General features: G+C 30.2%; 1 protein-coding gene across 4 annotated transcripts in view; it reads right to left on the bottom strand.

The window, feature by feature from the left end:
• Nucleotides 1–1,180: 1,180 nt before the first annotated feature.
• The window catches only part of LOC115888636 (zinc finger protein 502-like), a 136,355-nt gene continuing 122,221 nt past the window's right edge, over nucleotides 1,181–15,314 (bottom strand). For all 4 annotated transcript variants that reach the window (XM_030908405.1, XM_030908408.1, XM_030908407.1 and 1 more), the window contains exons 6-10: nucleotides 6,277–6,483; nucleotides 2,784–3,018; nucleotides 2,554–2,727; nucleotides 2,304–2,497; nucleotides 1,181–2,185 (exon numbers count right to left, since the gene is read on the bottom strand). In XM_030908405.1, the coding sequence (XP_030764265.1) occupies nucleotides 2,028–2,185; nucleotides 2,304–2,497; nucleotides 2,554–2,727; nucleotides 2,784–3,018; nucleotides 6,277–6,483 (968 nt within the window). In that variant the 3' untranslated portion in view covers nucleotides 1,181–2,027. The remainder of the gene's footprint in view (nucleotides 2,186–2,303; nucleotides 2,498–2,553; nucleotides 2,728–2,783; nucleotides 3,019–6,276; nucleotides 6,484–15,314) is intronic.

Here is a 15,314-nt window from a genome sequence, read left to right as displayed (position 1 = left end):
CTTAGCGTTTATTTTTTACATTAAAGAGATCACATATTGGTAAATTCTAAACTACAACAATCATAATTAGCACGTGGATACTAAAGAAAACGTACTAATTTTGTTTCTTCGACACTTAAAAAAATATGTTGCTTTAAATCGAAAAAAAAACCTTGTTTTATAACACTCAATGAAATATTGATGTGTTCATATAAATTATCTTCTATTTTATGGAAACAAAATTATTACATTTTCATCTAATATCCACAGAAAAAAAGTACCTTTTAGGTTCTTTGTTTGTTTTTCTTTGCTTGTAGAAAGTATTGCCACCAAGTTAACAGGACATTGTTAAATAAAATATGAGAAATATTTTACTTCAATATGTTAAAAGTATTTTTAATAATATTGCAAGGAATTTTGACAAACAATAAATTTAATTATAATAAAATGCATTTCAAGTGCACAATAACTAAATTATAATAAGGAACTAAAATATAGGACATTATTAATTTTATTAGTAAATTTTATAGGTAAAATAAAATACATAATAAAAGTTTTAATAGTGTAAATAAATATGTCTTAAATATGCTGTAGGAATTTTAAAATGTATAGCCATGTGAAATGATCGATTACCTATAAGTAGCTAGGTACGATTAAGTCCCATTCAATATAAAAAATTGAAATGATAAGGTTGGCTTACTCTGATAATTAGTATACAGAGTGTCTCAGATTTTAATCGGGAAAATTTAATAGACGATAGAACTTGCACAAATAAAACAAAAAGTTCATATCAACTTGTAAGATTTAAAGCTTCCTTTTCATGATACAGAATTTGAAATTAGAATTTATTTTTTTCGCAAGAAGTAAGCAAGATAGACAAAAAAATAGTATTTTAAATTACTAAATCCAAAATAATATTAAACTTCTAAAAAAGCAGTGGCGTGCCTATTTTTTCCTTTAAAATAATTTAACAGTGATGCCCCACCGCCGCCCCTGGCCATTAAACTTAAACCTAATTACATCAGATTAAGTCCCATAGTAAGTATTATAAACGGGTTAAGTTATATCAAAATCGATTAAATAGTTTTTCAAATATCTTAATTTTTTTTCTTTTTTAAGTAACTTTAACACCCTGTATCTTGAAAAGGAAGCTTAAAATCTTACAAGTTGATATGAACTTTTGTTTTATTTTTGCAAGTTCTGTCGTTTATTAAATTTTCCCGATTAAAATCTGAGACACCCTGTAGATATAGGAAGAGAACTAATATTTTACATATCAGTCAGTTTTCTATTCTAAATTCGCCTATTTGAGCATTTAATTGTATTTGTAAATTATATAAATAAAAACAGTAATTACTTTATCAAACCTTCTTACACAGTACTCATTTATTTTCATATAATGAAAATGTACTATTAATTTAATAGTGTAATTAAAATAATCATAATTTTATATGCGTAATTAATTACTAAAGTTCCAAAGTTAAATGACGATAGAATATAGAATTTAACTTAACGTGTCAATTTCAACTCAGTGTATTTTTTATAATTTCAATTAGTATATTCTAAAAACATATACGATTTGTGGTTTCACATTTTTTTATAACAAAATTCAATTATATGTTGTGTGAAAAAAAATCATAATACCTAGTAAAAATACATTTGATGATTTAATTACAAAAATAATCAAAAACTAGAATACTTGACTCAGTCTTTAAAATAATTCAATCTCAATTGCTCAGATATACTATAATTAAAGGAGCTTCCTGCAATGTATTAAAAATACTTCTATATATACGGTAGAAACATCAAAATGCATGTTCGTAACATGCATAAAGACCTCAAAAGTCCATTTCATATCAGCACCATACGTTTCACCCATTAGGAATACCAACATTGTAGATATTTCCATAAGAAAACCATAGCAAGTAATAAATACAACTTATAAACAAACCAAAAAGTCCTTAGAAATTGGCGACCACGAGGAAGCTGGCAACAGGGCACTTATTTTACCCAATACAGGGTGGGCCCAGTTGCCAGCTGGCGGTTAGTCACTGGGTAGGTAATCCATTTGGAGACTTAAAGTCTGGATTTACGGCAGCTTGGAACTGCGTCACACTTGTTGGTGGGTTAAAGCTGGGATAGCATTGTGGAAAGTATAATTCTGGCTTGACCACACTTGATGGAGTTAATCCTCTTGGTAACATACCTGAAAGATATATACATTCACATAAAGATAGTACTGGAACTAGACTTATTTATTTTAATGTATATACATAATTATAATTATTACTGATTAAATATTAAGTATATTTTGAATTACATACCATTAGAAGCTAATTTTCCATCAGAACTTGCAGAATCCCTTCTCGACTTAGCTGCATGTGGATTCATGTGATTATCTATATGCTTCTTTACTTCTGGTTCTGTGGCAAATCTTCGCCTGCAATTTGGCATTGGACAGCAAAATGGCCTATCCCCTTGATGTGTCCTGGTATGTTGGTCAAGAATAGCTTTTTGTCTAAATAAATTTTATAATAATTAGTGCACGATATATTACTCACTGATTTGTAATACCTAAAATCTTTTCCACATTGTGTGCATTTGTAAGGCTTTTCCCCTGTGTGAATTCTGAGATGCTGATTTAAAATGGTTCGCTGTCTAAAATTTCTTCCGCAATACACACAACCGTATGGTTTTTCATTTGTATGTATCCTTAAATGTTGTGTCAAGTGACTCTGTTGTCGAAATCTAAAAGGAAGTAAGTATATTGATTTAACTGATTTAAACTTTGGACATATTCTTACCTTTTCCCGCATTCTGGACATGGGTACGGCCTACTTTCGATATGTATACACCCATGTTGCAACAACGTGCTCTTCTGTTTGAACTCTTTTTGACAAATTGGACATCTAACGTATAAAGGCATCCCTGCCGACCTACCGTGTTGAATAACATCTGGTAAACCCTTCCCTTGACCCTGTTTGAGGTATTGTAGGGCATTAAAGTTCCCACTGGATCCAAAAACAGAATGGTTCATACCTGTAAGCAAAACATATTTTCCTCATTCACTTATACTATAAAATAATACGTATAGGGCTGTTCAAATTTATAATACAGAAATAGTCACCATGATTTCATTCTGATAGTCCTTAATTATTGTTATAACTACGAGATTCAATTACACATATTCATCAATACTGTAAAATTCAATCATCAGACAAAAGACAAAGATGAACTTGGTGTTGTTTAATGTTTGTCCCTGAAAAATCTTTGCCTGAAGTTTGTTTATCAACTTGTTTATAAACAAATATGACAGTAGAATGACGTTGGCAAAGTGACAGTCTGACCAGTGCCTTCTATTAAAACATCAGCCCACGGGTGAGATTTATGACGTCACGCTAGTTAGATATAATGGATTAATAAATATGTTGTAGAATACATGGAAAACATAATTATTCCTCAGATTTTTGGTTTGTATTTTAAAAATGATATAGTTTACATGAAATATACATAATATACAGTTAATAACTACAACATATATACCTATTTATAGTAGTAAATACTTTGGCAAATAAACTATGAACCATACAAATGCAGCAAATGTTTTACAATGTACAAATAAAGTATAGGTACATAAGATAATGGGTAAAATGTAAATATATTTTAAATTTTGCGGTTTGAAAATCGATCTAATTTAACAAAAAACATTCAATATCTACTAATAGTAATGTATTATTATTTGCATTCACAAAATTTATATGTATATTTTGCAAGTATCAATGTTCGAAAAATTATATTTACAAATAATACAATATTATCTAAAAAAAGGCGTCAGCGATGGCTATGAAATGAAGATCGCTGGCATTTTATATGTAAAATTATTCTAAAATTTTTGTTTTTCTTGGGATTTTTAGGTTCGGGAAAAATGCTGATTTAAGTTTTCATTTGGGTTTTCATTATTTTTATTTGGTTTAAAAAAAACGTTTCGGCTAACTATAGCCTTCATCAGTGTTGTGTCATATGAGAAAAATAGTGTCGAATATAATCCAAAAAATTACACATACAATATAATTCAGACCTCATAATGTTTACTGCAATTAATAAACTACTACTTGACATACATTATATATTATCAAACAAAAACACATTCTTCTTTTAAACTGTATCAGTCTTGTCTTTACAAAAATCTCTTTTAAAATTTGAACTCAAAATAATAATCTTTTTCATGATCTTTAATACACATATTCTTTATTTTTTGTTTGAATCTATCGAAGCTGAACCAACAACACTTGGAGTGGAGATTCCACAATATGAATAAAATAAACATAATTGTCCAGTTTTCATTAATACCATCATGGGAGAATATTATTTTTAAATTTATTAAAGATATTTTCAATAGAATTCTCTTGATTTATAACTCGTACCCACTTTTCTTGCTCTTCCGGACACTTTAGGCTGCCTAGTATAACTATCCTTTCCACCAGGAACACAACAAAGATGAGGCATAGCACCAAAAACACACTCCACTTAAGCTTTATTGATGAATTGTTAGAGTCTTAAAAAACACACACAAAAATCACGATGAGTAAAAAATATATGGGCACTTTTAGGTTAAATCACTTACACAACGTGTAATTTTTCAATTTTTCTATTTTTTTATGCGAAACCGAGATGACCATATATCTGGTAGTAGTTTATGTCACTTAAACACCAAAATAATTAGTTTTTTGCACTACAATAATAAATAATACCAAAAATCATAGAGTTAAAACCAAAAATCAACCGACAAAATATGAAACGGAATCTAACCCAATATCTAAGTATGTACAGCTGATGAAGTAAACAAAAGTCCGCCCCCAGGCTGATCTTTTAAAGAACGGCAGTGGTCTGACAGTTGATCACTATGACATATGACATTACCAGCGTTGCCAATACTAGTAAAAACAGCAATTTTTACTATTTTTTTAACAAACTATATCAGCAAACATTTTTACTATTTTTACTAAATTATACGCCCGTTTATTTTCTCTTTAGTTCCATATTTTCCTCCCTGATTTTTTATTTTCCCATTCAACGTGCATAACGAAATTGTCGCCACATATTAGCTTATTTCGGGTTTCTCTTATTACCGATTCTGAACCGTCATAGAACTGTGATGCGTATGCGCAGAAGGAAATATGAAGACTTTATTTCTAATAAATAATTTTCTACTTAATATAATTTTCTACTTAATCGGTAATAAGAGAAACCTGAAGTAAGCTATTGTTTCCATATATATTGCCACCTGATTGCCACTAAAGAAATTTATAGCAAAATCTGTGCATATCGCCAATGAAATAAACAGTTAAAAACTAAACCAATTGTGTTTGTTGTACACAAATTTGCCCAATAAATACAAGACACGTACGTGAAGTGTTTTGTTGTTTAAACAAAAGTACCATCGACAAAAAACGGCGTCAAAGACGGCTGGGAAATGACAATCGAAGGTAATTTTGGCGAGGTCAAGCCCTACACATCATTTACTTGGCCCATACCCTTCTTTATTTTTAATGGGGCTTACTGCCAGTTGGTCTTAAAAAGGTTGTAATTATTTTTATATTTTTGTGTTTCTGGAAACGTTCAATCATTTTTAATCTTTCTATTTTAAATTAGTGTTAATTTTTGACAAGCTTTATGTATATACATTTTTAGTAACTGACGCCTAACCGATTGACCCTGCCAAAATTATCATCAATTGTCATTTCCCAGCCGTCTTTGACGCCAATTTTTTCGATCATACGGTATATTATTTGTGTTTAGGTCTGAGTTAGTGAAGAGTTCGTTATTGTTTCTCAACATAACTGGGTTATAAATAAAAATAAATACATATATACACAATTTTAAGACCTGCAATTAATTTATTTTTGTATTGTAGTTTTAAGAAACTGTTCGGTTTTTTTTTCTACAAAAGGTTTATGTTATTAAAAAATACAATAAAATAAAAGATCCTTTAAGTTTTTCTTTCTTAAATTGATTATAAATTAAAAAATATATTATGGGTCAATCTGACCCAACAACGTATGTAAAATTATTATGATCAGTAGTTAAGGATTAAAGTTTTTTACCTTCATTCAGTGTGTCTAACCAGATTTTGTAATAATTATGAATTATCCATAAAGGTATAGATACCGTATGATACGGAAATGACGATCGATGACAATCCCCACATAATTTTACATAAAAAATGACAGCGATCTTCATTTCGTAGACATCGCTGACGACATTTTTTTCGATCATTGTTTTATTTGTGTTCATTACCTTTGGCGTCTTTGAAATAAGCTGGATACTGCAAATTTCCTACAACGCCATTTGGTGAAAAACAATTCGTCCTCTCGTTCGTTCCATTTTCACCATCCCCATATGTCGAAGTCACCTCTTCCTTGCCTTCGTCCGGAGGAAAGGGTACATCTTGGGGCCATAGGGTCGGGTTTATACCATTTTTAAAGACCAAATGTGGACTTACATCTGAAAAGTATCCATATGAAATTAATATAACATAACATGGAATGTCTTAGTTGGAAATATAATATGTATCACCTCATTTACGAAACTTAATAGCCCAGTTAAATTAGGCAAATCGGTGGAAAAATCCCACAGTTTTGAAAATGATTGATTCAATTGATTCCTCTAAACTCTCCGATGAGCTCGAGGAGAGGGGAGGGGTTAAATGTCACTTTTATGACTTTTTAGCTTATATCTCGGAAAATATGGCACCTACGAAAAAATACTTGAAGCCCAGAAAATTCTCTACACAATTGGTTGAATTCATTTTTTTTCGATACGTCTAAAGGTGCGTTTAGGCTTGACCACGCACTTACTGATCCTCCGCGAATGCTCAAGTGTAAACGGCTGTGAGCCGTCTGGTGTTTGTTTTTGGTCCGTGCTCAAAGGGATTTTATGTGTGCGCGAACGCTCAGTTTGCAGCGGCAATTTGTTTTGTCGTTCGTGCGTGCGTGCGTGATTTTTTTTTGTTTTCTTTATTAAAATTATGGAGTGGATCAATGAATCTTCGTTATTATTAATTGATGAATATGAAAAGTTGCCTATATTATGGGATGTTAAACATTCTTTGTATTATTAAAAAATAAAAAAAAAACGCATGACAAGAACTTGTAAATAAAATTAATATTGAATATGTCGATATTAATGTACGAAAGCGTAGAGCTGCCATCGCAACAATGAAATATAATTTTAGCAAAATTTACACTTTTTCTGTAAATTTACAGATTTTCTGTAAATTTACACTTTTTTCTGTATGTGTTAAATTTACACTTTTTTCTGTAAATTTACACATTTTCTGTAAATTTGCTTGCCACCATGACGATGTTTTCGATTTTTCCTTTTAATAATTAAGCTGTGCATAACAACGACTGCAGCCTCGACTATTTGGTCGTCCATTTTCAACACAACTCTGTTGTGCGCGCACGAATGGATCGCTTCATTCGTTGAAAATAAGTTTTTAATTTGAACGGAGCCGAGAGAGCGAACGAATGCCGTGCGCGCACGCTCAGCTCGTAAGTCCAACAAAAAAAGTAAAAAAAAAAATGTAACACTCTACTTATATTAGGCTTACATGAATTGAAATTAAAGTCTAAATTTAACCTTTCATATTAATAATGGTAATATTAATTATCTATAAATATTCATCTAAATAAAATTATTTTATTTAGTTTTTCTGGTCTTAATTAAATAAAAATATATATATTGAGAGGTCAAAGAAAAAGAATAAAAAAATAAATAAAAATTATTTATATTTCTTCATATAATCCATTTTAGACAGGAGTTTGTATTCAAAAAAGTGATTTTAATTTACTATTAAGCTTACTTTTTAATTCAATAGGTTTTCAAATTCTTTTTAATTTTGCAATAATATCGTATAAAATATTATGAAATATAAATTAAAAAATCTTATTAAAAATGTTATTAAAGATAATGTGCTTTAATTTTCATTATAAGATTTTGAATTATGTGAAGGCATTTCTGTATTTCTGACAAAATTAATTCAGAAACATCATAATAATGTACTATTAAGCATATAAATGTATTATTATTTATTTTAATTCTTTAATATATTATATGTATTATGTGTCAAATTCGACGCTTTTAAATGGAAACACCTTTTCTATGATAGACGAAACTAATATCGGTGTCTGGAGCTCAACTTTTATCATAAACATGATGGTGAAACCTATCAATATCTACTGTTTCGGAGTTACAGGCTTTTTCAAAATGTCCATTTTTAACAAATCGTTGTAACTTTTGCTATGGAAAATATTGTATTTCTATGAAAATACTTCAAAGTAAGTTTTACGTAGAATTTGATGGTTTCAGTATATTCTTTAAAATTAATAATCAAAGAGTTATCAACAGAAAAAATGATTTTTATTTGGGACACCCTCTATATTTTAATTAACTGAAAAGAGTTTAAAATGTTTCCAAAAATATAGCACAATTTGAATTTTGTCATTGAAACTGGCTTGTAGATCTTTAGAATTTTCTATGATTTTATCCTCTAAAATATTAATTAAATCCTGGGAATTTTCCATAATTTTATCTTTCAAACTGTCTTCTAATTTTTGAGAATTCTCTGTGATTTTATCTTCTAAATTAACTTCCAAGTCAATTATTTTACTATTCAAATTGTCGTTTAAATTGTCTTGCAATTCCCGGGAATTTTCTGTAATTTTGTCATTCAAACTGTCTTCTAATTTTTGAGAGTTTTCCGTCATTTTAGCTTCTAATTTTTGTAGGCACGAGTCAAGGTCACCTTCGAACTCAAAGCAAAATGTGTCCGGATCCTCGCCTTCCTCCCTTAAAACGTCTCTCAGTCTGGTTTGCAAAATGCTTTTCTTTCCATCTGTCTCGCACTCTCTCTCTTCCAATGGATTTCAGTTCGGACACTTTCAAGTCTTTCAACAATTTCTTCGCAGCCATTGTTAGTCTTTTTATTTTTCTAGTCTATCACACACGCCACACCTGACACCAATTGGTACGTTTTTCCTCGGTTCCGTGTGGATAGAAAGTCACAATTTATTTAAACACTATTTATTTAACACTAATTAACAAAAACAATAACGATAAAAGACTTATAGAACTATTTACAAACGATTTATAACTAAGAATTTATTTTGAATTTTAGCGCGTCAACTGCACTGGTATATTTATAACTGCCCTCTCTAGGCCACTGCCGCCGGCTTTTATATCTACAGCAAAAGAAATCTAGAATAGTCCATAGATCGTTAGGTGCGCAGAGAAGGTTTTCGAATGTTCTCGTATGTACTAGTCCATTCCAGTGGGACTCGATTCTTCTCGAACGAATGAATCATTGCGGTGTCTATGCGATGTTAAGGTCATCCGAGGGCGGGCCATATTGTGAGGTTAGGTCGAGTCCACAATGGGCTCGCAACATTACGAAAGATAACACTTGGATTTTCCGTCGGGGCTATTGAGCCACAGATTAGGTAATACTAACCAGATTATCTTAATTGTTGACGATACCGATATAGGAATTTTTTTCGACATACAGTCATACAGTAAAGTTTTTTTCTCGTAGTAATTCTGGTTTATAATTCATTTCATAAAACCAATATTACAGCTGCGGAACCGTCCCATTACACACTGAAAATAATATAATATAATATGAAAATGTTTTCTAGATAATCTACATCTATTCTTATAGTACTTAGCAAAGTACTATGTAATATATAGTACTGAGCCAAAAAAATATGTTTTTCTTGGCTTGTTCTTGTATATCAGTCACATTGACTAATTCATTTTCAGGAAAATCTGTAAAACTATTATCTTTACCTCTACCATTTATACTTATTACAACACAGTAAACTAAAATTCACGTTTTGTTCTTAACTTGCTTAACAGACATATGAAATTTTGATCATTATTATTTTTTGTCATGGCAATAGCGTACCTAATTGAATTAAAGATATGGTAAAAATAGAAAAAATTGGAATAAATCGCAAACTATTAAAAATAGGTATATGACATATTTAATAAAAGTTGAAGAGCTTTGCAAAATCTTATCAGAAAAAATGAAAATATAGGGTGTACCATTTAAAAAAATCTGAGATTTTTTAATTTTAAGTAGCTGAAATTTATATATGTTATTTGGAACACCCTGTAGCAATAATTTAAATATCTTTACATATATATTTTTTTTTCATCTTTATAAAAACCTCTACCAAATTTTGGTATTCCAACTTCAGAAACAATGGTACCACTGACAATTTTTTATCACACTGCAATTTGACATTTATTTAAACAAATTTAAATATTACAAAAACTATTAATTTTAAGTATATTACATTATATATAAAAAAGTTATGAAATTTTAGACAGAATCTAAAAATAAAATAAAAAATAGGGTGTTGCATTTAAAAAAAACATATGTTATATCCACCACACTTTTTTGAAGCACCCTGTATACTCTATAATAATTTTAATATGTGTATCCTAACCTTCCCTATAACTTTTATATTTAACATTTTTTTGTCTCGAAACAAATGATATAATGGACTTTACTCTATCGTTGACTCACCCTGTACAAGTTTAATTTGTAAATAAATAAGTTATTAGCCCTCAAGTAGGAAAAATATGTTATACCCCAGTCAAATTAGTTAAAAAAAATCATCATCGGTGGAAAAAATCCCACAGTTTTGAAAATTGTTTTAAACGATTCCTCTAGTCTTGGGCTGATATGTGTCAAAAGTCCCCGAAGATACATGATGAGCTCGAGGAGTGGGGGAGTTAGATGTCAATTTTTTTCACTTTTTTGCTTATATCTCAGAAACTATGACATCTACTGAAAAACACACTATGTACAAAAATAAAGCTGACAAAATTCTCTATAAAAACGATTCCGTACATTTTTGTTCCGGGACAAATGGTTTCCCGAACTACGCCCTTTATAAATTTGGATATTAAATCAAATGGGCATATATTCCAAATCCGTACAAACACATTTCTTTTCATTGATCGTTTTCGTTCAAAATAGTTGAAGAAGTACAATATCATGATTTTTGCTATGTATTAACTTTTAGCAGCTAAAAACAGTCGCGGAAATTGTAGGCGATTTCGTTCAGCCATAAATGTTGTCAAAGTTGTCATTGAGATGGCGGAAAGTTTGTCAGTTTTATTTTTTTTGGCCTTGAAATTTGAAAGAGATAGACTACATTTATGGAAGGTTGCCGTTATGAAACACATCTTTCTGGTAATTTTTCAATAGCGAATGAGGTTGAATAAATTACCTCTGTTAACGAGCTTGTGAAAATTTATCAAACACATGCAAAAATTACTTGTAGTTTGTTAGAAATTTCTTTATCTCTTGTATTTTTTGATAAAACCTCACCGATTTGAAATTAAAAATAAAATGTAAAGCATTACATGTTAGACAAAAACATATTCTGATAAAGAATCTATGGGCTGCTGTAATTTTTTTAGGAAAAAATCTAGTCGGCCTCTGTTACTTTTTAGGATGTTCCTAATATTATTTTATTTGACATTACTCTACTGCAATACGTTATTATCTAGATGATTATTATTATCGTTATTATCACTAGATTCTTAATCTAAAAATGTTTTTTGTCCTGACATGTAATGCTTTACATTTTATTTTTTAATTTCTAATCGGTGAGCTTTATCAAAAAAACACAAGAGGTAAAAAAGTTTCTAAACAAACTAAACTATCCAAATTAAAGCATTTGCATGTGTTTGATAAGATTTTTCTTTAAATTTCGTTAACAAGAATGATAGGGGTAGTTTATTTCAACCCCTTCCACTCATTTTAAAAAAGTAAAAAAATTAGCAGAAAGTGTGTTTTCATAACAGTAATGCTTCCATAAAATTTCATTAGTCTATCTCTTTTTGTTTTCAAGATAAAAAATAAGAACATTATTTTTCCGCCATCTTTGTACCGCGATATCTCCCTAATGGTTGACTTTTGACCCAACGTTTATAAAGCAAACTACCCTTTATTTTGAACAAGGAATCACCCCCTAAAGTTTTTCGCATTTGTTTTGAAACACCCTGTATATTGCGATTTTATAAATTTAAGACGTGAAGCGTTCAAAAAAATCACTCCATGACTGCGCAAGTTATTTGTTAACATAAATATGTTTTCTGTTCATTTCTTTTGCTTTATATTTTTGGGTAATTAAAAGAATCAAACCCAACATTATGTACAGGGTGGGTCAAATTCGACGCTTTTAAACGGTTCACCTTTCTAGATAGACGAAACTAATATCGGTGTCTGAGCTCAATTTTCATCAAAACAGATGAAGAAACCTATATCGACATCTGTTACCGTTTTCGGAGTTACGGGTGTTTTTTCAGAAATATGGCTTTTAACAACGTTAACCTTTTTTGCTATGGAAAATTTTGTATTTTTATGCAAACACTTCCAAAGCACCTTTTTACGTAGAATTTAATGGTTTAAGTATAATTTTTTAAAATTAATTATTTATTAATTATTAACAGAAAATTTGATTTCTTATATGGGACATCCTGTATATTTTTAATTTATTGAAAATAATTTAAAATTACCATTCCAAAAATATAACACACTTGATATATTGCTCGATTCCTCTTCGATATATAGAGTAATATATAAAAATTCGCCCGCTTTAAATAAGTAGGCTTTGAATGGCACCGGCTGTAATGCAAAAAAATTCTTGCTATGAGCATCAATTAAAACGAAAATAATATTTGCTAATAAGAGAGATGCAGAATTTTATAACAATTTAAAATATATTTACCCAACACAACACATTTAAACTATATCTAATAACAATAAAAAATAAATAGCAAACCAAGACATGAGATTTTGCTTACAGGTGTTCAACATATCAACCGTCTTCTGTTGCGGGACAGACGGGCAGTTTTTTTGAACATTTCCTGGCGGAATTATTAACTCGTAGGGGTGAAAGATACCCTCTCATAACTGCTAAGTATTTCTCTTCCGCAAATATATCCATAGGATTAGATCCATAGGCACTAAGTCAGGCGGCCTCGACGGCCAACGGCTGGGATCTTGGTTAGCTATTCAATTATTCTTGAAATTGGCTGCAAAAATTTGCTGATAACTTCAGCGTTCATAGGCGGTGGGTGCGTCTTGCTGGAAAAATATGTTTTCGAGTTCCATTAAGGGCATATCATCAATGAGGGGGTCCAAAGCCTACTAGTTAAAAGTGGCGAACTTTTAAAAATTCTGTATTTCGAAGGGGATTATAACAAAATATCAAGTGTGCTATATTTTTGGAAAGGTAATTTTAAACTCTTTTCAGTTAATTAAAAATATAGAGGGTGTCCCAAATAAAAAATCATTTTTTCTGTTGATAACTCTTAGATTATTAATTTTAAAAGAATTATACTGAAACCATTAAATTCTACGTAAAAACTTACTTTGGAAATGTTTTCATAGAAATACAATATTTTCCATAGCAAAAAAGTTACAGCGATTTGTTAAAAATGGACATTTTTGAAAAACACCCTGTAACTCCGAAACGGTAGCAGATATTGATATGCGGTTTTCACCATCATGTTTATGATAAAAGTTGAGCTCCAGACACCGATATTAGTTTTCGTCTATCTCCTATAGAAAAGGGTGTTTCCATTTAAAAGCGTCGAATTTGACCCACCCTGTACATAATACATATAATATATTAAAGAATTAAAATAAATAATAATACATTTATAATATGCTTAATAGTACATTATTATGTTTCTGAATTAATTTTTGTGTCAGAAATACGAAATGCCTTCACATAATTCAAAATCTTATAATGAAAATTAAAGCACATTATCTTTAATAACATTTTTAATAAGATTTTTTGTAATTTATATTTCATAATATTTTATACGATATTGTACAAAATTAAAAAAGAATTTGAAAGACCTATTGAATTAAAAAGTAAGCAATAGTAAATTAAAATCACTTTTTTTGAATACAAACTCCTGTCTAAAATGGATTATATGAAGAAATATAAATAATTTTATTGTTTTTTTTTATTCTTTTCTTTGACCTCTCAATATATATATTTTATTTAATTAAGACCAAGAAAAAACTAAATAAAATAATTTTATTTAGATAGATATTTATAGATAATTAATATTACCATTATTAATATGAAAGGTTAAATTTAGACTTTAATTGAATTCTAAATACGAAAATACAATATGAGAAGTAGTGTTATTTTTTTTTTGTTTAGACTTGAGCACGCACGAGCTGAGTGTGCGCGCACGGCATTCGTTCGCTCTCTCGGCTCCGTTCAAATTAAAAACTTATTTTTCGACGAATGAAGCGATCCATTTGTGCGCGCACAGCAGAGTTGTGTTGGCGAAAATAATGGACGACCAAGAAATAGTCGAGGCTGCAGTCGTTGTTATGCACAGCTTAATTATTAAAAAGGAGAAAAATCGAAAACATCGTCGCTGGTGGCAAACCCAAATTTTTAGAAATCGATATAATTTACTGCAACAACTAAGTGTCTGAGGAGGGCTATGATCAGTTCAAAAACTTTACAAGAATGACCAGACCCGACTTTGAATATTTACAAAATTTAATAACACCAAAAATTACGAACAAAAGAGACAAATTTTAGAATAGCAATCTCATTAATACGAAAGCGTAGAGCTGCCATCGCAACATTGAAAAATATTTTTAGCAAAATTTACACTTTTTCTGTAAATTTACAGATTTTCTGTAAATTTACAGATTTTCTGTAAATTTACAGATTTTCTGTAAATTTACACTTTTCCTGTAAATTTACAGATTTTCTGTAAATTTACACTTTTTCTGTTAATTTATGCGTTAGTGGCAACTGTGGTGCGTTATTCTACGAGTAGTTCCCATCGAATTCTGTTCTACGCCAGTTTATTCACAAAAGTCTTTACTAGTAAAGACAGAATTAGGGAACCAATTGCCGGTGCAAACTGAGCGTTCGCGCACACATAAAATCCTTTTGAGCACGGACCAAAAACAAACACCAGACGGCTCACAGCCGTTTACATGAGCATTCTCGGAGGATCAGTAAGTGCGTGGTCAAGCCTAAACGCACCTTTAGACGTATGAAAAAAATGAATTCAACCAATTGTGTAGAGAATTTTCTGGGCTTCAAGTATTTTTTTCGTAGGTGCCATATTTTCCGAGATATAAGCTAAAAAGTCATAAAAGTGACATTTAACCCCTCCCCTCTCCTCGAGCTCATCGGAGAGTTTAGAGGAATCAATTGAATCAATCATTTTCAAAACTGTGGGATTTTTCCACCGATTTGCCCTAATTTAAC

The sequence above is a fragment of the Sitophilus oryzae genome, unplaced genomic scaffold, assembly GCF_002938485.1.
Source record: "Sitophilus oryzae breed Bouriz unplaced genomic scaffold, Soryzae_2.0 scaffold_805_pilon_pilon, whole genome shotgun sequence".
Classification (NCBI taxonomy): Eukaryota; Metazoa; Arthropoda; class Insecta; order Coleoptera; family Curculionidae; genus Sitophilus; species Sitophilus oryzae.
The sequence above is the reverse complement of the archived record's forward strand: the minus strand, read 5'-3'. Positions and strand labels throughout refer to the sequence as shown.